The sequence below is a fragment of the Aulonocara stuartgranti genome (genome assembly GCF_965226115.1).
Source record: "Aulonocara stuartgranti genome assembly, chromosome: 22".
Lineage (NCBI taxonomy): Eukaryota > Metazoa > Chordata > Actinopteri > Cichliformes > Cichlidae > Aulonocara > Aulonocara stuartgranti.
Window position 1 is genome coordinate 32,659,393 of NC_138957.1, and position 27,126 is coordinate 32,686,518.

At 39.3% G+C, this 27,126-nt stretch overlaps 2 protein-coding genes and 1 long non-coding RNA gene across 3 annotated transcripts in view; 2 read left to right on the forward strand and 1 right to left on the reverse strand.

Annotated features, from left to right (window-relative positions):
• The window catches only part of LOC309699266, a 348,161-nt gene that overhangs the window by 34,877 nt on the left and 286,158 nt on the right, over positions 1-27,126 (reverse strand). The gene's annotated exons all lie outside the window — the stretch shown is intronic.
• LOC309699253 (class I histocompatibility antigen, F10 alpha chain-like) lies at positions 325-14,396 on the forward strand. The gene is made up of 6 exons (XM_082522206.1): positions 325-402; positions 3,997-4,263; positions 4,599-4,877; positions 4,965-5,264; positions 13,608-13,715; positions 14,281-14,396. Exons 1-6 carry the CDS (start codon positions 354-356, stop codon positions 14,328-14,330), a joined length of 1,053 nt encoding a protein of 350 aa, XP_082378332.1. The 5' UTR covers positions 325-353; the 3' UTR covers positions 14,331-14,396.
• LOC309698156 (major histocompatibility complex class I-related gene protein-like) overlaps positions 23,158-27,126 on the forward strand; it is a gene marked incomplete at its 5' end in the record, with an annotated part of 63,499 nt that continues 59,530 nt past the window's right edge. Inside the window, 4 exons of the mRNA XM_082520468.1 lie at positions 23,158-23,310; positions 25,559-25,582; positions 26,548-26,641; positions 26,766-27,026. Coding sequence (XP_082376594.1) covers positions 23,158-23,310; positions 25,559-25,582; positions 26,548-26,641; positions 26,766-27,026 — 532 coding nt within the window. The remainder of the gene's footprint in view (positions 23,311-25,558; positions 25,583-26,547; positions 26,642-26,765; positions 27,027-27,126) is intronic.

Consider the following 27,126-nt stretch of genomic DNA (forward strand, 5'->3'; position numbering starts at 1 on the left):
GCTGGGATGGTCAATTTGGTAAAGTAAATCCGTTGGGCATCTTTCTTTGCCTTTAGACAACAATTCTGATGGCAAAAGAGCCAAACGGGACAGGCAGAAAAAAACAAAAAACAAAAAAACCCATAAAGCTTTAATTTTTAATAAAGCACAAGTGTTTTGTAAGGGGAGTCGTGGGCGGCTCTTGACCCCGAGTCATAATCTTGATCGCAGTCTCTAGGACAGGATGTTATGTTTCACATGCACTTCGGCACAATGCGTAAACGCTTCCTCTTTCATGTGAATTAATCCCCGGGCTAAATTAGAACAATAGCTCACTGCTTTGGTCCTATATATATAATCCAACTAAAGTTACGATGGGAAGGTTCTTATTGTTGCTTTTCCTCTGTCACTTTTCATCATCAGGTAAGATTCTTCATATTTTCTTTGGATACTTGCACTAGGTCTGTCTTCAGTTTCACTTTTACAACTAAATGAAAATATGTTTTTAATGAGAGGAGAGAGAGATCGTGTACAGTTGTATGTTTCACATTTGCTTCCATACATCACAGACCACAAATCAACTTTTGAAAAAAGAAAAAAAAGAAGATAAATAGCGATGTCGACAGATTAATGTGCTGTCATATCCACTTTATATTATACAAGCCGTTTTCAGCAGCTAACTGGGAACTGGGACAGCCAGACTTTAAATACAGGCTTTTTACTTTTTTGTAATTAATAATAATATATCAATTTAAAAAAAATCTCTTCTCCAACAGAAATCTTGTCTTCAGAATAGGCTGTAGTTTGTGGATCATTCCTCACCGCCCGCTCAAATTGCGCTAGAGTAGTAGAGTAGAGCAATAACAGGTGTAATCCAAATCCATCATTACATATTCAGAGGGTGGACCCTCCTTTCTCTGTCATTATTATTTGTGTATATTGTAGCGTTCCTCCGACAGAAGACAGAGACAATCGGTATTCCGTTTACTGGCTGTTTATTAAGAACAGTAACACTTGTGGCCATGGCCAATGCCAAAACAACTGGGAAAACGCTCTCTCCGGAATCAAAACAAACCCCCACTCTTTCACTTCCCCAACTCACACTTCACACAGGCTGAAGAACAGTTAAAGTATGTTTTCTGTTGTCTTTGTGCGTGGTGGAAATGTGCGTGTGCACCTTGCTCTGACAGCACAGACGTCCACCTTTGCTTTTTTAGAGATGCAGCTCTGCTTTTTATTCTGGTGTGTGTGTGTGTGTGTGTGTGTGTGTGTGTGTGTGTGTGTGTGTGTGTGTGTGTGTGTGTGTTTTAAACATATAAACACAGTAACAGGAGAGTTTGCAGAGTGAGACTCAGGAGGTGAGTTGAAGGCTGTCCACTCAATACGTTAGAAACAGTTTGTTATTTTATTTTCCTTTTTGGCTAAAAGAAAAGCAAAAGCACTATTATTTAACTCAGGAATGAAAGGTCAAAAACTACATTTGAGTCAAGTGAGCTACTGTCAGTCTAGCTGGTGTACTATTGTGGGGTAGAGGGATAGTTAAAGGAACTGAGATAGTCTGTTTTCCCACAGGATGTAAAATAAATGGAAATATTAAAAGTTATTCTGACGCTACTGATGTTGTTGTCTAAGGTTTTCTGTGTTGTATAAGTCAAAATTGGCTGTTTTAATGAAAGTTTTAGCCGACTGGTCTCAGGCCTTGTACAGTATGAGCAGAAGCAGGTGGAGATAACAGCACATAGACATAGCACTCATTATTATAATATAATGACAGTATTAGAGCTGCAACATTATGAATACTTTCTATGTATGAACAACATTATCACACTGAAAGATCATTATTTGAAAATATGTTTTTATCAATGTTAACATTCTAAATATGACAATAATTCATCTGAGTGATGCCCCACACCTTCTTCAAATCAACAATTGATGTCAAACGTTTGTGCTGCAAAAACCTTGGTTATTGGTGCTATCATTTTAAATATTCTGGAGGTCATCCAAGGCCAAGCAGCCCCTTTCTTTACAGTGAAAAGGCAGTGAAACATAAACCAGTATTGGATTTTTTTTTTTTTTTATCATGATCACACTCTTTAAAAGTAAAAAACTAGGTTAACTTTTAATAGTTAAAATAAACTATGCATTCTGACGGAGAAAAAAACTATTTGCAAAATACAAAACTATCTGAAAAATGTAGGCATGCTTCCTGTTAGAAAACTCAGAATTGTCAAATTACATGTATTTAGAACCTTTTGAGCATCTCAAGTTTAATACAGTAACTTCAAAACAATAGCTAGTTCATCACAAACCAGCAGAAACCTAGCAGAGTTGATTAACACCAATTTTATCTGTTTTCGTTAATGTTGGGGGGCTGTTTGACCTTGGATAACCTCTAAAAAAAACTCTAAAAACTTTTATTAATATCTTTAAAACAAAATCATCACAAACAAAAAATTTTTGCAGCACACACTTAGCACAAACGTTTTACATCAATTTTGTTTGATTTGACGAAGGTGGGGGAGCCACCTTCACTCATATCATTACTCCACAAATAGCTAAGTTGTCTAGCTAGCCTTACAGAAATTGAATGTTTTGGGGCTATTCACATAATGTTCCCAAAAGATTCTCTTAAGGTCAAAACTTTCAAGGACCCTTCTAAAAAAATAACCTTTAGGGAATATACCCTGAAGATTGAAGGATATTGTTTGTGTGGAAATCATGCTAACCTGGTTACTTAATAAACAATCAATTCTTAATGAAATAAGTTAATATGAGGGTAAGCACAAGCCTTCAGCAGCCAGTTTGAATGGAATGATAAGACACATTTGCTCATTTTGTACTTTATGATGCCACACTGTTACATTATACTGAACATGTCATCTATGTGTATATTTCCCAAACTATCTGAAGGTCTTAAACAGCTGACAGGTGGGTAAAATGTTGACTTGTGGTTTGTACGAGTCCAGTCAGAGCACTGTTGTTTTCCCACCCATCCATTTTCTTCTCTTTATCCAGTTTAGGGTAGCATTTGAACTGGAGCCTATCCCAGGTGCCCATTTAAACTTTACTAGATATTTGGATGGATGGATAATTTGTACAGATACACATGTACATTTCCATGAACTGGACTGTGTACCATGACCATGTACTGTGTGCCCAGCCCGGAGGCTGCGGTCTGTGACCGGCTCCCGGTGCAGACGGCTCTCTGTTATAATGTTTCCTCACTTGGCTCATGCGAGCCCAATTTTTACTCTTTAAGTGTGCGCGTGTGTGTATGTGTGTGTGGGTGGGGGTGGGGGGATATATGTGTATTGAGAGTGTGGGGAGTGAGTTGGAGGGTGGGGTGGGCTGCTTTTAACTATGTAAAGCACTTTGTGCTACATTTTTTCTGTATGAAAAGTGCTTTATAAATAAAGATTGATTGATTGATTGATATAATTTTTTTTTAGCAAGGTCTTTGAACTTGTCATGCTGTAAGAAATGCTTGTCAGCAGTTTTGGCTCTTCCTGTGGATGCAACATCTGGACTATAGAGAGTGGAAGATGGAAATTGGACATTTGTTTAAAGACTAAACACTAAGCTATTTACGCTTATACATAAAAATCCTGTCTTATTGGTTGCATGGTGAACAATTAGAAGATCTGCTTTGTTGCCCTTAATCCCACCATTATAAACCCAGGGAGAGTTACTTTAGGCTCCACGAACAATACAGTAACTGAGTAGTTTGAGATGTAGCTGAGAAAGCAGTTTTTTCTCAGTGTTTCTGTTGAGAATGTTTATTTCTCATTAGTTCTAATTGACAAATGCATTCAGGTTTCATTGAAGATGTACACCAAACATTATTAGCATATTATCTGTGATCTCAGTTAAACCTTTATTTTGAAAAGGATTTTTTAGAAGTTACTTAAAGAGTTAATGACAAAATATATAAATCTTTAAATATAATGCTGAGTAGTTAAAGAAAGTTGTCTATATAACAGCAATGCCATCTAATTCAGAGTCTCATCATTGTTACAGTGAAACACTCCTTGCAGTATTTCTTCACTCAAACAACTGGAGTCCAGAGCATCCCTGAGTTTGTGGCTGTTGCCCTTTTTGATGGAGTTCAGGGAGGTTACTATGATAGCAGCACAAGAAGAGCAGAACCCAAAACAGAATGGATTAAAAAGCTCATGCAGGATGACCCTCAGCACCTGCAGTGGTACGCTGATCAATCTTTGCACACCAATGAGGTTTTCAAACATTACATTGGGAGTTTAAGGCAACGTTTCAACCAAACTGGAGGTATGGTTTTGTCTAAACTGTTACTGCTGAAAATATTTGTACTCATCCTGATTTGGTTTAAAATAGAAAACTAAAAGTTTTTTTAAAATTAGGTTAGATATAGAATGTAAAGTATGATGATGAGATCTGCTACTTTACTCAGAAAAAAAAAAAAAAAAAAAAAAGAACAGTGAAAGAAGCAGAGAAAAAATATGAACCTTCCACAGTGACCACAAGATAATAGACTGGTTTTTGGGCCAGTAACTCACACCAAGAGTACTGTCCCTCTGTTTTTGTGTCTGTAATGCTGACATCTTGCTGGTTTCATGCAGTATTTTCTGGCTGCCTTTTTACAGGTGTTCATATTTTGCAGAGTATGAATGGCTGTGAATGGGATGATGAGACTGGAGAGGTTAATGGCTTCATTCAGTACGGTTATGATGGAGAAGATTTTATAGCATTGGACCTGCAGAAACTGACATGGATCACTGCAAAACCACAGGCTGTCATCACCAAACTGAGATGGGATACTGAAAAAACTCGATTAGAACACAATAAAGAACTTTTCATCCATAAATGCCCTGAGCTTTTAAAGAAGTATTTGCAGTATGGGAGGATCTTTTTGCAGACAGCAGGTAGAATTACAGAATCTGATGTAGAAAAAAATAGAAAATTTATATTGCAATTTAAAGACAACGTAGCAACTTCCTATCTCTTTTCAGTCCTACCTTCAGTGTTTCTCCTCCAGAAGTCGTCGTCCTCTCCAGTCAGCTGCCATGCTACAGGTTTCTATCCTCATAGCCCCGTGATGTTCTGGAGGAAAGATGGAGAGGAGATTCATGAAGGTGTGCATCACACAGAGAGCCTCCCCAACAATGATGGGACCTTCCAGATGAGTGTTGATTTGAAACTTTCAGTCACACCTGAAGACTGGCAGAGGTACGACTGCGTGTTTCAGCTCTCTGGTGTGAACGAGGACATCATCACCAAACTGGACAAAGCAGTGATCAAGACAAACTGGGGTAAGTCTGGATCCTGCGACGGTTATGAATCATTTTTACAGAGTAGTTAGGTGAGTACTCACATGTGAGTTGGTGCACCAACCCTCTGCATGTACTCTTTTACTACATCCACAGATCCTCTCTGTGGTCTTTCTCTTTTCCTCTTGACTGCCTGGTCCATCTTTAACAACTTTAACAAGCTATGTTTTTCACAAATAGAATTACATATACTATCATGTATTATCATGTTTTTATAATGGTGTAAAGGTTTTGATGGGTTTGTAGCATAAACCTATTCGCTGGAACGTTGAAGGCAATATAATTACACCGCAAAGCAAGACACGAAGTAGGCAAGCTTCATGTTACTCGTGCACGGGAGAGAACCGGACAAACGCCGTTCCTTCGCTTGGCCCCAGTTGCTCTCGTCCGTTCTCCCGTATCACTGTCCTTTTATTGAGGTTACATGAATATGCATAGGTTCATTAACATATGACGTCTACATACACAAAGAGTACCTTGTGTGTGTGTGTGTGTGTGTGTGTGTGTGTGTGTGTGTGTGTGTGTGTGTGTGTGTGTGTGTGTGCTACTGCTGATCAAAGGGTCATAAAAGCACACAAGCAAACATCCTTGGTCAGGAAGAGGGTAGACCCCCCCTCATCCTAGATAACACAGTAAGGAAGTCTAGCAGTTCATTTATACACAAAAAGCACTTAAACTAAAACAAATGTAACTACGTTAATCCTACCATAACAATTAAACAAGGTACGAACTTTCCCATGCTCCCAGTGTGGAATGCACACCAGGCCTCTGTAGCCTGTTAAAGATCACACAACTTATCACTACACAATTGATTATACACTTCTAAGCATCTATGGTTAAATATTTCTAAGCATAAATGAGTAAATGTTTCTAAGCATGAATGACAATCAACAATACAACTCTATCATTCCCCCCTTTTCGACATTTATGCTAGAAAAGTTCCCAGTTATGAATACCTCATGTCTGACAGCTTTAAGGCAAACATTGTTATATTCAGCATATGTCAAATCACCCTAAATTACTGAAAAAAGTACACAGTTTAACAAATGTATTAGCAGTTATCCCATTCCTCATTGATCTCATCTCATGGCCACTGCATCCTATAAGCAACCAAAGAAATTGTTGATTTAATAGTGAAAATAAAAAAGTAACATTTTCAAAAACATCTCAGCTTGGTAATGCTTCCTCCAGGTGTGCAAATCACATGTCTCTCTGCAGAGTTGTTTGAGTTCTGCAAGGCGTCATGAATGTCTCTTCCAGTTGTTTCCATCATTGTCCATAGGACCAGAGTCCAAATGTATGTAGAATAAACATTCAAACATACCAGTTGGTTTTGTTGTTTGTCAACATGGGTCTCAGCTATTTCCAAAGCTGCAGACCTCTCAGCACTCTAGTTTTATGGCCTCCACCAACCCCCATCACCTCATTCAAGCCTTCGTCCTGTGAGGGGGATATTTATGACTCCTTCATTGTCCACGCTCTGCAGAGAAACATCTCTGTGGAAAGGGTGCTGGGTTGTCTTACTGCTGTTATGATCCCAGCAGTTCATAGGAAACTGCTGTCATCACCACCATAGCTTCTGGTTCCTGTGCTTTCACAGAATCATGATGTCATCCTCGAACTCCTTCTGCGCTGTCGATGGAGCTTGGCACGCTCCTCATCCCTCGAGTTTTCATGTTCCAACGCTGCTGAAGGTTTAAGGCAGAGCACGTCGTACACCTTAGTTGTCTTCCTCAGCGTCAATATTGAATCTTTCATTTTATTTAAATCTTGCTGTGGGAAGTCTCCTCTTGATCTCCTGGAAGCTTAGTAGCACAGCTCTCTGTGTCCTGTCTGCTGTGCTGAAGATGATCTCTGATCCTCCTGAAGTCTCTCTCCCATCTTGTGGACGATCCTCTCCTCTATTTTGCAGGCAGTTTCATGGTCCTTGCTGTGGCTCCAAGGTCTGATTTCATGATGGGCCCCAACCAGCTTGATCTTTGACCTCAACCACTGCCTGGGCTATGCCTGGAATGTTTCTGCTTCTCACTGGGCCTCTGAAGATTTCCCAGGAGATTACTGCTGCACCTGTATTTTAGAAAAACTTCTATTTGGAGAGCATGTCAACAATAATCAAACCACATTCTTTAGTTCAGTGAACTTATAGACCATCAAAGCCTCATCTGAACATGGATGCACCACTTGCATAGATTTAATACTTGTAAATACAGCTAATCACACAAATCACTCCAACAATAATAGTAAACATTGTTTAATATTAATTCTGGACTCCACCTCTTGACGCATGGACTCATGCGTCAACTCACCAAACCTGGATCCCTGTCTTAAAAACTGGCTCCACCAGGAGCCTGCATACACAAGATCTGGAAATAAAATCAAACTTCACACGTATAAACAATTATATCAAAAGAGTAACAAGCATTCAGCACGGGCAAGACAAGTGTCATGTGCATGTTTTCTCAAATCATTAAATCACTATTATTACCATAATTCGCCTCAAACATGGATCATCCCATGTGCTCAGTTAACATTAACGTAATCGGTGACTTCTCTTAAGCAAAGTCACTCCACTCACATATTATTATTATTATTATGGGCTCAAAGTGGCCAGCAAAGAGCCCACAATAAACTAATCCATAAACACGCAATCTCTTATTTGTTTTACTCATGTCACTTGTCCGTTTCAGCTGAATCTTCCACATGCAGTCCCAGAAAAAACAAACATAAGCAATACACATTGACTGTGGTCAGACGGAGGTCAGACACAGGTCAACAGGTTCCAGAGGTGCCATAAAAACACCATAAAGTCAACCCTAGCTTTGGAAAGAATGTCAGTCACATGTAAACCCAAAAATCCTATAGTAAAAAAAAACATTAACTAATCCTCTTATAAACCACATAATCAAACACATAAAAAACTGTAATGCTGTAGAAAAGAAAATACAAATGTTAGCGCTGCGCAGATGTATACAATTTCTCACAGTGACCTCTGAGCAACACAAAATAGGGAATAGCACCCTTAGTAAATGCACAGACACAGAAAGTGGCATTTCACAGGTTAAATCATCATGCACCCTCGAATGTTGCTGTCATCTTACTGCTCCTGTAACAAAAAACACATATAGATTCATCCACCCTTTGTCCTGTCTAGGTGGAGATTAACTTTGAGTCGTGATCAAGTCTTGTCAGCTTTTACCAGTGGTCAGTCAGTTTGTTTGTTTTTATTTCCATTCATTCATTCACTCATTCATTCTTTGTTTGTTTGTTTCTTTGTTTGCTGATAGTGGAACCTGTAGTCGCATTTTAGTTTCCACTTCCAGCAAAATGACGTCATCTCAAAAAAGAAAAAGAACTTTAGATAGGATTACATCGCTGAATCCAGTTTTAGGCTGGGACACTTATAAGTGGCCTTCTCCAAAACCCAATTTAATGTGGAGAAGACTCACTTGTCACAATTTTCTCGACGACGTGTAGCACTTTTAATTCCCGACGTGCGGATCTGCTTAAAGAAAAGAAAATAGACAAACAAAATAAGTGCCTGTTTAAAAGATAAAAATGGAAAATAACAAATTATCAAACCAAACTTTCAGTGCACTGTAAAAGTATCAAAATAAAAAGGCCTTGTTAAGTTATGACACAAACTCCTCATCAGCTTCACACAGAAGAAGAATCATCAGCTAGATTCACTCCAAACCAACCATCAGCTGCACAACACACACATAAGCCTAATGTGTCTTATTAGCTATGAGTTTAATCACCAGGTCTGTGCTCTTCACTCATCTAAATCACAGATCTATTTTATTCAATTTTCCTTTTTCCTTCATCATAAAACATGTGACATGCTGTCATGCACTTCATAAAAAAAAGTTTGTTCTGACGTATTCAGAGTTGTATATCTAAATACAGAATTCACTCGCACATCAAAGCAGGAACTCAGTGTTTTAGAGTTTCCACTCAAACACATCTCATTCACTCGTGCTAGAATTCAGTCACCTTTCATTAATCTAAAACCGATCAACTAATTTGCATATCAGCTATTAACCCACTAAGTTGACAGGACAACAGAAAAGCATGTTCAAAATATTATCACAAAAGACAATTTCCCTCATACAGTAAATTACTTATGCTGCATCAATCAAGCAGGAAGCTTCTCCCAATTTACCATTTTAACACTAAATTTATTGCCTGATCACTGATTTATCAAACCAGGATTTTTTTTTTCCCACAAAAGTTAAATTGTTGTCCTGCAACTTGGAGAGTCAATTTTTTTTAGGATAAATTCAGTATTTGATAACAAGTGTCTGCTAAATTGACACTATTTTAACACTCATGAAAGATAACAAACTAATTTTCATTGCATGTGTGTGGAGCTGTATATCCAGCAGAGCATGCAATGTGCTATGAGTTTCACTGGTCTTTACATCACACGAGGTGACTTGGACAAGATAATAAACAGACTCACACACTTAAAATGTTGTCTAATCTTCATAAGCTATTTTGTGTTTGGAATTGTTAGTAGGGTTAATATATGTTCTGTTTTTATGTATCCTTTCATGTACCTTCCCCCTTTCTTCTGAAACAGGTTACCATCGGCAACCACACTGTGTGTTGTTAACCCCTTCTACAAATACCCTCTTTTAATGAGTAACACTTTGTGTATGGTCTTGTGTTATCTCTGGTGGATATTAGCTGCATGTGTGGTGTCACCTTTCCATTTTCTAACAGTACACTTGGATGCCTCAGTGCTTGTCCTCTTCCTCCTTTTGTGGTGGTCTGGACACTGTGTCAATCCTCCACTTCCAGGCAGTCGCTTGTCTCCCCGAATTCCTTAACCTAATTTGATTGCCCACACTAAAACAGCAGCCTCAGCCCTCTTCTGCTCCTCTCCTTCTCTCCCACTTTTCAGTCCAATGGCAGTCAGCTTTTTTTTTTTTTTTCCCAGCTTTGTCCCGTGTCTCTCTTTGTCCCACTGTCTCTTTCATTGCCATCTCACTCCAAACATGGCAAATGTCAAACTCAGACAGTCTTCTCAAAAGTCCTTCACACACAGTGAGGTTGCAGCTGGCTGGAAACGCATCTCCATCCATCCAATCTAGATGGTGGTTCTTCTCTTTCTGATGCCGTTTGCCCACAGTGCTGCTGGACCTCTCTGCTCAGATTGTCTCTTGGACTCCTGTCCACTGTTAAATGTTCATGCTCGTGCTTCTGAAACTGCACTCGGTGTCTTCAGGGAGAGATTCGTTTCCTTGGAGCTTGCTTGTTCAGGATGAGGACGGAAAGCTGCAAAACAATTCAGCCAAAAATTCTGGCTGAGTGTTTCTAATTTTTCTAATGATTTCAACCTATAATTTTCTTACGACTGCTACCCGTGTAGGATTGATCCAGGTCCGTTCCCCATCTGTAAACAACAGACTGAGAGACTTTCATTATTATCATCACTGCTTAATATCACACATCTCTCTCTGTCTGTGTTTGTGTGAACAATCCTTTCTTAAAAGCAGAAAATGACATTGTAGTTGTTTTTCGGCTGATCAACACAAAACCTTTTTCCTATGATTATTTTTCTTCGTCTACAATGTACTTTGTCTCTTTTTCACTCTTTTTTTTTTCTTCACAATAGCTGGTGGTCTGCAAAATCACCGCTCTCACTCACAATCAGAGGCAATCACTTTTGCACAGTGCACAAAAACACTGTGATGTCAGACACATTCACACTCACTTTTTCATCTGCATAAATAAACCATATGGCTGGAGATATGTGCCATGGTGATCCATAAGCATGATCACCAGTTTATTTAATTATTTTTAATCCAACAAAACAAATAAACAAAAACATGATGCTGATGCTACACACACACACACGAGTCAAGGTGCAGAAAAACTGCTCATGGAAACGCTGCACACTCTCTGTTTCCCTCTCTTTGAGTAGTTCTCAGACAGCTCTTGATCTGATAATGTGTAGCTTGCTCATCAGCTCAAAAAACAAAAACAAAACTGCAACGCGACATCACACAGTAGTTGCATGCTCTGCCCACAGTGGCAAAGTCTTACACTTACATATTCAACACAGCTTCTCCATCATGTATTTTTAGATGTTTCATACAGGGTTGAGCATATTAGTTGTTTTCACAGATGTGCTCTATATCTCAACAATGGCTCATAATAAGACGACCGTCTTCCACACAGGTCAAGTGCCTCTATGCACTTCATGAGTTTAAATATTTACCTATATCACTTCTCCTCACATGTCATTGTACTGAATTTAAGCAACCACAAGTTTAATGTAGGTTACTTTTAACAACTATCCACCTCAATGGTTTGGCACACAGGCTGTTAACATTTTGTGTCAGGAAGGGGTGGGGGGAAAGCCACCCACCAGAGCACAGCTGCTGATGTGGGCTGGCCTTTTCCACACACTCTTCAAGGCTGGTGTGTTTTCTGAAAACTTCTAACATTTGAATCTCTTCCATTTATAAGCCTGCGATTAACCGCACGGCTCAGGTCCGCGTGAAACCCGCGCGACCGCATTCGCGTGCACCCACGCAGCTGTGGAGCCTTCGCTCTCTCTCTTTTATACATAAATACTTTGTGCTGCCAGGAGCAAAGTCCAGCACAAACGTCTTTCTCCCTCTAACTCACTCTTGGTTGCTTAGAAACCCATAATAACAACAACAACTGCTGACGTCACACACCACGCGTTCTGCTCCGCACACACTCACACACAACAACAACAACGAGACGACGACGAAAATGACAATAACACAAAATAGGCCTACTCCGGACTCACACCGGACCGCTCGGGACCTTGACCCAGCTGTGGGACGCTCACCCACTCGCGCGACAAAACCCAATGAAGGGACGCTCGGGACACACACCCAGGGCGATTTCAAAACCGGACACACACCGGACGCTTGGGACCCTTGGGCGATTTAACCAAAACTTCTTTTTCGGGACACTAACCCAGTTATCGCTCCACAAAGCAGCGAACTTCTCAACGCCTCACAAAATGGCGGAGACTGCACAACGACACGGTTATAGAGTCGGCCTCTTTAAACTTACTTGGCGTTGCTTAGCGTGTAATATCAGCCTGAATCCCGCCGATCGCCATTCATCAAGGAGAAGGACAGACAGCGAATCCACAGGAACTTCCTGGCTGACGTCAGTCTTTCAGCGTGTCCCTCCTCCCCTCGGTGAATGCGATTCCAGGGCTCCGGCATCGAAGGACCAATTAATGATGGGTTTGTAGCATAAACCTATTCGCTGGAACGTTGAAGGCAATATAATTACACCGCAAAGCAAGACACGAAGTAGGCAAGCTTCATGTTACTCGTGCACGGGAGAGAACCGGACAAACGCCGTTCCTTCGCTTGGCCCCAGTTGCTCTCGTCCGTTCTCCCGTATCACTGTCCTTTTATTGAGGTTACATGAATATGCATAGGTTCATTAACATATGACGTCTACATACACAAAGAGTACCTTGTGTGTGTGTGTGTGTGTGTGTGTGTGTGTGTGTGTGTGTGTGTGTGTGTGTGTGTGTGTGTGTGTGTGTGCTACTGCTGATCAAAGGGTCATAAAAGCACACAAGCAAACATCCTTGGTCAGGAAGAGGGTAGACCCCCCCTCATCCTAGATAACACAGTAAGGAAGTCTAGCAGTTCATTTATACACAAAAAGCACTTAAACTAAAACAAATGTAACTACGTTAATCCTACCATAACAATTAAACAAGGTACGAACTTTCCCATGCTCCCAGTGTGGAATGCACACCAGGCCTCTGTAGCCTGTTAAAGATCACACAACTTATCACTACACAATTGATTATACACTTCTAAGCATCTATGGTTAAATATTTCTAAGCATAAATGAGTAAATGTTTCTAAGCATGAATGACAATCAACAATACAACTCTATCAGGTTTTACATTAAATTATTACATTTCTTGAGGCGATGTTGGATAAGCTGACCTTTGCCACATTTATATTCACCAATCCAATCAAACAATACTTTTAGCAGCTGATAAAGAACTAATTAATAACAAATCAGTAAGATGCTTCACTGAAAAGGGAACATACAGTAAATAGCAGAGAACGGAAGTAAGTAAAACGTAATGAAATACTATATGTAGTGTTTTTTATCTTCAGTGTGCACAAGACCAATGTCTAATGATGGTGTATTAACTGAGTATTAATGGTTTTGTGTCGCCTCTTGTTTCAATCAGAGATGTCAGCTGCATTAACTATCAGGTCCTTACTGAGTCTTTCCTCACTTGTTCTTTAGTTCATTTGTGCTCTGTGTTATAAAGTGTTTCCACATTTTGTTCAACAGAGAAGCCCGCTGACATCAGAGCCACAGTGGTTGTTCTAGCAATCGTCCTCATTGCAGCTGTTGCAGTTGGGGCAGCTGTGGTGTTTGTCGCTTACAAAAGAAAGAAAGGTGAGAGATCTGTTGGGGAAATGTTGATTTTAATTTTTGAATTTGTGTTTTAATCAATACTGACAAATTTCACATTAAACTGAAACACTCACAGTCTGAAATAAGTCTCAGAGCCAAAGTGAAATTATTATATTACAGTAAACTGATGATGTGAGAAGCATCAGTGTAATAGATAATTACAGAGCTGCTGATCTTCATTGCTGTGCAGAACACCATTTTTTTAAGTCTCTACCTGTGAACTACATTTGAGGAAAAGAGTTTGCTCATGTGGAACAGCGTAGAACATACTCCTGCAGGCATTTAGAACATAAAGCACACTTATAATCTCATCACTACTCTCTAAAAACATTAAGCATCACAGGAACGCTTGTTTTTATTATGTTGTGTTATTGTATTTTATGCTGTTGTATTCATGGCTTCTTGATAATGTGACTTCCCTTCATATTTCTGCTTGCCTGACTCTTTGTTGCATGTTTATCTAGAGAGTTCGAGCGTGTTTATTAACAGAAATCAACATTCACTGTACATTATAGAAAATTTTAGTTTTATCTTTTTGTTCTTACAGCTCCTGACAATGTCTCTGAACAGTCTGAGAGACTAAATCCACAAACGTGACCGTCATTCAAGCTGTTCTGTGCTCCACTCTCTGTATGAGTTTAGTCTGGCTGTTTCAGTTCTTCCACAGCTTGAGGTTTTACATGTTATATGCAGTAATGATTAAAATTCTCAGCAGGTAACATAATAACATCTTATAGAAGCTTTTTGTTGTTGATTTGTTGTTTATTTTAATGGCATACACTGCAAAAATATGCCTCAAATGAAGCTCAAAGATTGATATAGAATCACTTCAAAAACATAATTTATCTTGGTTCATTTACATTTAGGATTGTAACCTCTTCTGAAATGTTTATGTATTGCCCCCCTTTATTAAATCTTTTGCATAATAAGTAATTCACTACCCAAATAATCTTTTCATCTAATAAATGAATAATTAAACACTTAGAAACACTTCCTATTCAGTTTTGATGACATTATTCTTCTTTTTCTATGTCTTTCACACATAAACCAGAAGAACTCTTTGACAGCTGGGCACCATGTGCTGAAACACGTGTACTACGACCTGATTACGATGTTATGTGATTACATATGGAAAGAAGTATTTCTCAAGAGTGTTACAAATGTGTATGTGTAGTCCTTTAACTTTTTACTTTTACCTAAAACAAACAAACCAATCAAAAAACAATATTTTCAATATTATTAACAATATAAAAAATTGCTATAATTTCTTTATCATAATAACACTTAGCTTAACTGCATTTCATTCCTTTAACACTCTGTATTATCTGTTATTTACTCTCCAAAACTATATTTCCTTTTTTGTGCTGTAAAAATGCTTCTATGCTATAAGGCTCTTTTTATTAATAAAGTTTAATTGAAAAACAAAGTTCACTCTGAGCTGCTCTGTGTGTGTTTCTTTCAAAGAGAGAGAGACTCACAGAGAGGGAAGTAATGACATCAAAATTGAATTTAACTGAAAGAGTTTTGAAATGGTAACTTTTAGCATAACCTTAATATACCTTTTTTCTAAGCATACCTGTAAAGTTCAGGTCTGGGTTTCAGTTCTAATCATCATGTCAGAAAAGATCAACTTCAAATCATTTAACGGTCACCAGCTGACCCCACCATTAAAAAACCAAGTCTGTTAAAATGAAAATAAAAGTAACAGTCACAGTTGAAGGGTTATCATTTACACCACAGTTACTGTTGATCCAAGGGCGTAGATTTGGTTTTGGCATTGGTGGGGACGGATGATTCAACCACTGAACCCTGCCCTGTTCCTTTTTTTTTTCCTTTTTGTCTTTGCTTCTTGATAAAAAATAAAAATAAAAAAAGGAGAAATATACTTGCCTACATATGCTATTCTACATGCTTTTAAACCATTTAAAATTACAATTCATAGTTTTATATGTGAATTATATAATGTTAAATTACTATTAAGCAAATGACTAAAGTATTTTAGGCTTTAGTTTACTTCAGCCATATTCCATATAAATCAGGTATCATACAAAAATAAAAATAGCTTCAAATACAGTCATGACAATAAAAGAATATGACTTTAAGGACTTAACAACATTACTTCAGTTATAGTACACCAACATCTCTTATACATTAGCACTAAGGAAACACTGAATGACCTGGTGGTTTTTGTCCATAAAGCTACTCATCTAGGATTACCACAAAAGATCTCTCAGCAAAATTATGCAACATTTCAGGCACTATTGCCCCGATCAGATCAGTGAGCTGGGATGTTTTATTGTAAACATGAACTACTGTTACAGCAACAGACATGCACTACTGGTGCCCCACACAACAACTCAATGTCCACTATGTGAAGGGGCCAAACACATGCCTGCTCCTCTCGTTAACTGAGATAAACTGCTGGCATATTTGTTTTACAGCTATACTGTCCAGTCTCTCCTGGTGGACATGGCATACAGCAGCATTGTTTAATCTCATTTCAGTCATTGTTGACCTTAGCTATCTTTTTAGTCTTCTGAGAGCACTGAAACTTCTTTCAGCCTCAGTACATGCATTTTATCCTCAGATTAAAATTATTATTGTGTGCTTGATGTGCCTCACCTTTGGCCCTGGCTCTTCCCCTCTGACTGCACTAGGACATATTGCTACCTGATAAAATAACACATTGATTCGTGCCATATAAAAAGTGAGACATGTCAATTCACATTCTTTGTCAAATATACACCAATGAAACAATTTACACCAGCAGCCTAACAATTGTCATGATAATAAATGCCAGTTAATCTATAGCACCAAATCATCAGTCAGTCACCAGTGACCTCGCCTCTTCACCTCTGTCTGAGCAACAACATGGCAGAGCTGCCTCTGTCACCTGATAAATAACAGTGAGACATTCCAAATACATGCAGTCACACATGTGCTTCAAATACAGTCATGAACCAACAAGTCATCATCCAATTTCACCTGTGATCTTGTATCACCATTACTCTCTGAGCTTTGTGTTGGTTCTTCTGTCACCTGACAAATAGGACATACATGACAATAAGAATAAAATGTGTAGCTGCTTCAGTGCTTCTGTCAATTTGTGCAGATCTTGACTCATCAGTAATGTTTGTAGGGTGAGTGCATTTTTAAAACAATTTGTGCAAACTGCACTACAAGGTGGAATATTTGCAAAATCATGACTACCTCATGATATTTTGTCTCAAAAATTAACCCTATGAATATGTCAGTGCCATTAGGAAGAAATTATTGTGTCACCAACATTTTAACGTTAGACATATAATTTTAACAGCCTCTGTAAACGAATATCCGGGCTTGCTCGAGGCTGCTGTTTTCTGTGAAAGTTTCGATCAAAATTAGAAATGCAACTCTGGGAGACTGAGAGAACTAATAGTGCTGCCTGTTGTGCAGTTAGTTTCCGAAATACTTTTTTATATCCAGGTTTTTCCTTTTTGCTGCCATCCTCCTCCTCGCAGGCCCTCGCAGCGCAGGCTTGCCGCTGCTAAAACTAAACAGAGCTCCTTGAAAAGCACAGCCAATCACATTGGCCATATTTGTCACATGAGGTAGGACTCCAGTAGAGAATGTAATTTAACTCTTTCTGCACCGCTGGGTGAACGAGACAGGTCGTTTTTTTCTTTCTATCGGGTTTGTTTTTCTTTACTCGAATAGATCAAATTATTGGTAGGGACAATTCAATAATCGCTGGATATTGGTGGGGACATGTCCCTTCCGTCCATGCCAGATCTACGCCCTTGTGTTGATCTTTACTGCTGAAATCTTACTTTAACTTGTTGAAACTGCCGACATGGATTAACTTGCTGTCCTGCAAGCCACGTTGTAAAAAGTTTGTATCCAAAGACTCAAAAATGTCATGAAAAGGTGGTTACTGTAATTGTGCTTACTGTGTGTATGTGATTTGAAGTTGTTTGACTCTGCACTATAAAAATGATCTGATTGTTTTTAGCTCCAGTAACTGTTTTGAGGATTTTGAAAATGTGATTCCTTATTTTCCTATACTGTATGATGACAATAACAACAAGAGACAGATTAAATTGGTTTAGATAAGTTGAATCCAGTTCACTCACATCAAATGATTTCAATACTCATCCAGTCAGAGAAGGCCTAATTAAAATTACTTGAAGTAAAATCTTCAGACAAATCTTTAAGCGTCTTCCACTTTGACAGTTGATGTCTTCACTCTGACCCCCAACAGCATGGAATACACACCCATTAAAAACACTGAAACTGACTGGATAAAAAGCGTGAAATCTAAAGTGAAACTGAAGAAAAAAAATCATAAGAGATGCTGAAAAGAAGGATACCTTCCCTGCCTTGAAATTGGCAAAAGTATGTAGGGTGAAAATCCTGAATACAATCTTGTTAGTTCAAAGTCTTGGGAGCCATTTAAAATTATAATCTTGTCTCTAAATTAAAGTATACTGAAGAAGTTAAGGGGATTTCAGTCTTTAATCGCTTATATTATAAAAGAATAATCATAAGAGCATACTTTTTTGTAATAGATAATATAATAATGTAATAATAGATACAAAAAAATGAAGGTGAAGGGCCACTTATTCTAAAATATTGTAATACCAAAAAAGTTTCTGTATGTGGAATAAGCAATGTAATTACTAATTAAGCATTCATAGTAAATAGACAAAGATTTGGACAAGAAGACTACATGTAACTGCTTAATCAGCATTCACATTAATAAAGATTCAATATTGTGATTGCTGAATGAGCATCAGCGCTAATTAGCAAAACCACATCCCCCCATGGTTCTGCATCAAGAATAAAAACATAAGACATAAGGTTGAAAATGAGTCTAAGTGTAAGAGATGAACAGGCTTGTCTTAAATTACTGTCCGGTGTATAAAATTGTGTGTGATGGCCTGGTGGTGCTGTTTTGGTACCTGCAGCGCTGGTTTCAATTGTTAATGATTTTTTTCTTTTAGAGGCTGTTTGCTAACCTTGGTAATGTTGTTTCTTACAGGCATCTTCTTATAATGTGTTGTGCATTTGTGTACAGTGCAGGGCATTTCTCCACCAACGGTTATCTTTACTCAGGCCACGGTTATTGAATTCTTTGTAACATAAACTAATTGAGCAAGCTAAGCTGTGTCTGTGGAGTCTTTCCTTTTGTTGCCAATGCTGAGCCAAGTTGGTAACATGAGCAAGTCACTGTTTACTGAAAAATATTCTTGTGACGTGCTGATAGTAACAGCTTTTTATCGCACTGTTAATTTTTTATGCACTTTTATATTTCTAAAAATCTGTCGACATCTGCTGTATTGATTTTATCCTTCTTCCTGTTGGACATACACTGATGCTGTGATTCAAAAGAGAAATCATTCAAATACAGAAACCAGAGAGATGTAAACTAATGAACCATAATCGCTGATGAAATCTCAACAAACAAAAATAACACTGAGATACATCCACTGTGGACAATACACTGTATCATTTAGCAATCCTTTTGTCATGATTTTTTCCACTGGAAAAACTTCTTTTGGTTTGTATTATAGTTAGTTTTAAGTAATTTTTATATTTGATTTCCCAGAGGTAATGTTGCCCTTTACATTTCAGTGCACTAAGTGAATATAAGAAACTAATCATGTCTTTCAATTTTACATTTTTTTACAATACTTTTAATATTAATATATATTATTAAAAATATATTAAATTATTATGCAGTGATCTTGTCACTATTGAATGCATGAAACTTTCACATCTTAGATGACATCTTATAACCAAGTACACGATGCTGAAAGACAAACCAAATTTTTTTCTGAGGCAGCAAAAGTCAGCGTTTTACTTTTGTGCTGTAGCCAAAGCCATTCTCCCAAAAGCTGGTAAGTCACACACAACTGGCAAACAGCTGTGTCTACCATTAGTTAAAGAGTTAACATGCAGGGAGGAGGCTGCCAAACATTTGAACTTTGTGCCACTTTCCAACGACACAGTGTCACTGCTAATAGGAGCCATGGCCGATGATGTTAAAAACTGATTGATCATATTAAAAGTAGTTGCTATTTTTCTATTCAGCTGCATCATGCTAATAGCTAGCGGCTCAATGTCCTTATCACAGAGATTCTCTTTGATATTTAGGTGTACAGAGTTGTACTATCCTTCATAAACACAGCCAGACCCGCTTGTCTATTCTTCCCGCTGTCGTTGTTGTGTCAGCCTGAAGTTGATAAAAACTGTCCATGTTTATGTATGTGTCCAGAGTTACTATGGTAGCCACTTCTCACACAGGATAATTAAGCTGCTCTCTCTTCAAGCCCCCTGATGCTGGGTAAGGGACACCAAGTCATCAACTTTTTAGCAAAGGATCTCCCGTTCCCCATGATGATGGACGGGATGATGGGGCTCTACCTTCTCCTCTGGTTACAGCGCCTGATGTTGTTGTGGTTCCCTTGTCTGTTTCTCCTCAGCTTGACGGGGAAATCAGGCGGCTCGGTGAGAGGCAGCACCACAGAACTCTCCAGCCTTTTTAATTCAAGGTGCTCCAAAGGCTTGGGGAACAGGGCTGCCTCCTCGATCTAAGTAGGACGATGGGGGTATTGACTGGGGTGTCTTTTGTGTCTCAGCTGCAGGGGAGAGGTGGAGTAGCTGGTTCAGGCACGATCTGATATCCTCGTGTTGGTGTTGTTCCCAGATCATCATACTAAATGTTGTTCCAGGATCAACATTGCAAGTGACCAATCAGAATGTTGTGACGTCATACTTTTGCGACTTCGGGAAAAACCGGCGTAAAACAAAAAACTGTACTTAAGCTGCGAGAAACCGCCTCTGTCCGCCGATCAACGGACCCTGACCCTAACCGTAACCCTTTAATAAACAGTAAGCAGAATTGATATTGTCCTTGCAACATTGGAATTTCATAAATGCACGAATGGCTTGGCACGCAAAAGAATAACGTCACAACAATGTGATTGGTCACTTGCAATGTTGAACCTGGAACAACATTTTCATGATGGTCTGGGAACAACACCAACACGAGGATATCAGATCATCCGCTGGTTCAGGGTGTGGTGTCAGGGCTGATCCACACAGCTGACCTCCATCATCTAATCATTATTTTTTTCTAAAGAAAATCAGAAAGATGTTTGATGAAGACTCCTCTTCTATCAGTCCATCAGCAGGCAGAAGCAGCTGTGTGCTCAGTTCCTCTTTTAGAGTCTGAAGTCTTACAACTGATTCAAGAAACAAAACTGAAAACATCAGTTGTGCAATGAGAACATTTAGTTGCTGATTTACTTGCTTCATTGGCCCAACTTCCTGCAGACTATATCAGATATACTTCAGCAGTGTTTCTGGAATTGTTAATCTACTCTAACTTTTATTCTTTGTATTTCATTTTCTTTCTTTTTCCTTTAACTATCGCAAACAGAATATACAACAGTATTCATTCACACTATTGTTGAAGAAACATTTTCCTTCTTCCTTCTTTTGACATATGTACATATATGTCAAAATTTGTTTGTACATATAATTTTTATTAATATTTTAAAAAGGCACTTTCATTCTTACCTGTGTTTTGTCCATGTTATACCTGGTCTCTTCAGTTGTCATGGTTACTAGCCTGCTAATGCTTGGAAGTCTTCTCTTGATACCAGGAAGTGGAGAACTCAGAGGTCAAACTCTTATTCTTGGAAATCAAAAACCAGTTTAACTCTTAAGCAGTCGAAAAATCTTCAATTACATTGTAGAGCCAAATCTGCTGAATTTACCCCAAAATGGTCTCCAGTTATCAATAAACCAGCCAGTGAAATTGCCTTAGTGTCCAAACACAAATATCATGTCCACATGTATATTTAATAAAACTATTTTTGTTATATAATTCACATCTGCTTTTTTTTTCTTCAATATTTTACTTATTGTTGCTAATTTTTTACCTCTGACAACAAGGTGATGTATTTGGCAGCGTTCGCATGTCAGTCTGTCACTTACGTAAGCCAAAAACAACAGCAGCTCTTCATCTGATTGTGATGGAACAAATAACTCGACATAACAACAATTTCTGCACTGCTAAGTCAAAAAAATGAAGTTTTGTAGATCTGCAAAATATACAGAATTAAAAACGTATTTCTACACCTCTGTGGTGGAAGCCACATTATTTATTATACTTCTACATGTGACATTCAGAAGTTACTTAAACTTCTTCGTAGGTTTAGAAAATCAAAAGAAAATGCTTTCTCATCGTGATCTGCCAGGTTGTTGAAGAGCTATGCAACAGGATACAAACGAAAGAAGCAAAAGAAACAGACAAATCATAGAGAAGCAGGGGAATAGAAAACATACAATTTAACTAAAACAACTGCAGTTACAATGTAGACACTGAACATTTTGACAAAAGCACCAAATTTCATTGTGTTCCTCTGTGATCCTAATCATTGGAAACATTGTGCTGAATAAATTAAACACAAAATCAAGTGAGGTAAGTTTCTTTTTGCCCAAGGGCACAACGACCAAGACAGACAGAGCTGGGGATTGAACCGGCAACCTTCCTGTTAATAGATGAGCTTTGCAACCCCTGAACCATGGTCGCCCCACATTGACCCCATGTCTACTGTAACTAAGTAATGAGTAATGAGTTAATTATTAACTAGTTTGTTAAATTGAAACAGTATTTGCCACACTTCAGGCTGTGTTCACTGGCAGGACGTCATACTCAAAAGGCTCTTGCAACGGTTTATAGGGATCGAATGGCCCGTAGAAATGGGCCAGACACCCCATACTCAGGTAGCACCTCCCACAGGACACCCCGAGGAACACAGTCGAATGCCTTCTCCAAGTCCACAAAACACATGTAGACTGGTTGGGCAAACTCCCATGCGCTCTCAAGTATCCTTGAGAGGATAAAGAGCTGGTCCAGTGTTCTGCGACCAGGAGGAAAACCGCATTGTTCCTCCTTTATCTGAGGTTCGACTAGCGGACAAATCTCCTTTCCAGCACCCTGCATAGACTTTCCCAGGGAGGCTCAGCAGTGTGATTCCCCTGTAGTTGGAACACACCCGGACCCGTTCCCAACCCTAAGGCGCAGGAAACAAACCCTCTCATCAACCAGGAAGAACTCCAACATACAGGCATCAAGCCGAGGGGATATTAGAATACCCACCCCAGCCCGCCGCCTCTCACCAGCGGCAACTTCAGACTGAGACAGAGTCGAGCCCCTCTCCAGGAGACTAGTTCTAGAGCCCAAGCCATGCTTAGAGGTGAGCCCGACTATATCTAGCTTGTACCTCTCAACCTCACACACTAACTCAGGCTCCTTCCCCACCATGTCCCAATTGCCAGTCTTGGTAGCTGGGGCTCAGTCCGCCAGGGCCTCCGCTCCTGGCTGCCGCCCATCACACAACGCACCCAACCCCTACGATGCCTTGTGCGGGTGATGGGCCTGCGGGAGGATTACCCCATGTCCCATTTTCGGGCTGTGCCCGGCCGGGCCCTATGGACTGAGCTCCAACCACCAGATGCTCACCCTCGAGCACCCTCTCCAGGCCTGGCTCCAGGGCGGGGCCCTGGTAACCCTGTCTCTAGCAGGGTAAACTGTTCCCTCAATGTTTTCCTTGTAAGGGTCTTCTGAATCGCTCTTTGTCTGGTCCCTCACCCAGGACCAATTTGCCATGGGAGACCCTACCAGGGGGCAAACACCCCCAGGCAACATAGCCCCTGGGATCCCTGGGACACACAAAGCCCCTCCACCAAGATAAGGTAGCGATTCAAGGAGAGGCGGATAAAAGACTTTTTTGTCAAAATTGACCTCTTTCTTGATTACAATATTATTTTCATGTATTATTTCCATTTCCAACTTCATATCTCACAGACCAGCAAAACTAGTAGTAACAATGTACTCAACGAGCAGAACCCAAATGAGGACCATAGAGAATTTTACTTTTGAGTTTTTAATTTACTTACTCAGAGGGTTATATGATGTGAGGAGGAAGAAAAATGGGGAAGGTGGAAACTGTTAGGGTCACAGACGAGGTGCAGTCCTGGATGATCTTTTGAGGGAATGATGTTGAGAGATTGTCCAGTGTCCAGAGAGTGAGAATTAGCCAGGATGCTTACTTGTAATCAAGGGGCGAAAAAGTCCAAGGGTCTATGAGTCCATGGAGGAAGGAGTAATTGGAACGTAAGCAGGTAGTTGAGTCACTTAGTTGCACATGTCATCCGGGGAAGAAGGATTTTTCTTACCTAGTTGTTGCACAGAGAACGCCAATTAATCAGGCCTCCCTTGTTGGTAGCCAGAGGCCAATAAGAGAGTTTGGCAGGTCAGAAAAGGGAATCGCAGCCGGACGCAGGGAAGGAGGAGAGAGCCACGGAGTAGCGTGGTGGCAGGCGCAGCCACAGCAGTGAGAGCTGTAGAACGGCAATTACCGGCAGGGCACGGCCACAGGAAAAGAGAGAGACGGCCCTCGTTCAGTTGACGGCAGACTTCTTCCACGGTGGTAGCAAGACGCCAGCTAAACACTTAAGACACGGAGCAGCAGCAGGCAGAGTTTGGAGCTCTGCCCTCGCGTGGTAACTCCCAAGTGGTTAAAATTCTTAAAGACACCTCAGTAAATTAAGAAGGGTGACTGCTGCTGCTGTTCTGTGCTTAGTGGAAGCTGGAGCGGTGTGGCGAGGAGACCACGAAGGACTTTGTTGGCCTGGCTCCCACTGGTGGACTCAGCAGAACCTTAACAGCCAAGAAGTGTGGCGGAGCCCGATTAGGACCCTTGGGACTTTAGGTTTTGTTTTTAATCATTCTCTTCCCTGATCAGGGTATTTTTATGCTATAAATAAAGTGTATTTGGTGAATAGACACATAGCTCAATACATGAGTGGGGCCAAGACAGGAGTAACCAGTAACACCAGCGGAGTAGAACACCAGTTCCTGCTAGGTAGAGCAATCACTCGAGACTGTAGACTAGACTGACCAACCTGTAGACTGCCTAAGTTGACTACAAGAAAGCCTATGACAGTGGCTCACACATTGATCCTGGAATTCCTGGAACTGTACAAGATCATCAGAACCCTAAGAGCCTTCAATAGCACCTTAGTGGAGCTGATGTGGCATTGGTACTGTTGAGTGGACAGCATAGTGTATATGAATAGTGTATATGAATGTTGCATAAAAAGAAATCGAAAGTGTGAAGGGGTGAATGAAGCATGTTGTATAAAATGCTTTGACTGCTCAGGTAGAGTAAAACTCACAATCAGTTCATTTAGGGAAGAATCATAATTTAGGTAAAACTACACCATTTGTGACAATCATAATATCAATCTGACTTTGAATTACACATTTAATGACACAAAAAATGTTATGCATGCAGTTTGCATCCTTTAAATTCACATTGGCATTAAAAGATCTTGGACTTGTGTAACCTGCCTGCCTTCATTTTAGACTAATAGCAACAACTTCCACAAAAATCCCCCAAAACACAAATGTGTGTCCTCATAATTCTATCATTAAGTTGTTCATCCAAAGTAGCTCCATTTAAACAGTCTAATTTCAGTGCAGGTTTCGAGTTTGATGCTATAATTATAAGAAATAAAACATATTAAATTATCTATTTACATAAGTACTTGTAACTCAGTTGCCTGAAACCTGCAGTATATAGGGGATGTAGTTTTACTAAATAATAATGTTTAACATTTTTGCAGTTTTTTTTCTTTTTCTTATTAACCAAGCTGACTTTTGCAACTCAATTGAAGCAGCAGAAGTAGTGTTTATAAAAAAATAAATCTGTCTAAAGTATCTGAAACCAGAGTTTGTGTCCTGTCTTGTGTCCTTGTTATGCTTTCAGGTGGAATCCAGTGTGCATGCCATGGTAAAAACAGAGAGACTGTTGGAGGCACACAGTCGGTTTAATGTTTAATTTTTTCTGACTCAGACAACTTCACCCCAGCCTAACAGAAAACAGAACTTGAACAAGTCACGCAACCACTTGCAGTTGTTTTTGTCTGTTGTTTTTCTTGTTTTAGTGAATGTGAAAATGGAAAAAAAGATGAAGTGTGTGCTTATATTACTCCTCTGTTCTCCTGCTGCATCTCCAGGTAAGATATTTTATTCAAAGTTTATTTAAGTTTTTATTTAAAAATATTTCTCTTGACTTACAGCAAATTGCATTGTAAGAGATTTGGTCTTTTAGTTTTGCTATGAGCTGTCGCCATTTTACGCCTGACATGGACTACTAACAACACCTAACTTGTCAAAAAGACACGGAGATATTTGAGCATATAGAAGAGAAATTTTAGATCAGCAGCTGTGGCTATGCTTTTACAGATCTTTTGTTCAAAGTATCCTCTCTTGTGACATCCTTGTGTTTTTCACAAACTGGACTGTAGCTGAAAGGAAAGCACTACAGAGTGTTATTAAATCAGTACAGAACATTATACACACAGTTAAGTTATTTAAAAAATGTTAACTTATTCTAAAAGCAGGTTACTTGATCTTTTATTTTCTATTTTATCCTTTTAACTTACACAATGTGGTGAAAATGTTTCTTTTCTTTTATGTGTTCATTACATGTTTTAGCAATGTCACTTTTGGGCCATTTAAAAGGTGCACATATGAAAGAGCATTCAGCTTTAACTTCATTGCACACACACAGTTACAACTCTGAGAAAGTTGGTGACACTCAGTCGGGGGAAATTCAACAGGTGAAGTCTTTTGTTCTGTGTCCTTGAGGATGGGTGGAAGAGACAAGGGGCAATCACTGTAATAGGAGATAAGGTTATAACATCTCTCCTTTTCTGGAGAAGGTCAAGGGTACATCTGGTTACATCTGCTTGACTGTATTTAAAATTGACTGTGCTGTTCATCTTCAGAGATTCCTATCAGTGCCCTGTTGAATGGCTATTCTCTCACTCAAGATTGAGATTTAAAGGTGCTAATTTAATTAATTAAAATGATGAATCTGAACCAAGTTTTAGTTTTTATTTAACCTTCTTAAATGGTACAGAAATCATATAATACAAATGTCATCTGATTTTGTCCTGCCAATTTTACAGTAAAACACTCCCTGAAGTTTTTCTCCACTGAAACCTCTGGAGTCCAGAGTATCCCAGAGTTTGTGGCTGGTGCACTTGTTGATGAAGTTCAGATAGGTGACTTCAACAGTGTAAGAGGAGCAGAGCTAAAGAAAGACTGGATTAAATTCTTTGAGGATCATCCTCAGCACCTGGAGTGGTATAGTTTACAATCTAATGACAGTCATCACTTCTTTAAGGCTACAATTAAGACTTTGAGGCAACGTTTCAACCAAACTGAAGGTACTGATTTGTTTCACTTGTTACTTTTGTAATGTTGATTTGTCCCAAAGGTGCAGTTTCACTATGCTGTGCTGACATTGTACTGCTTTACCACAGTTAC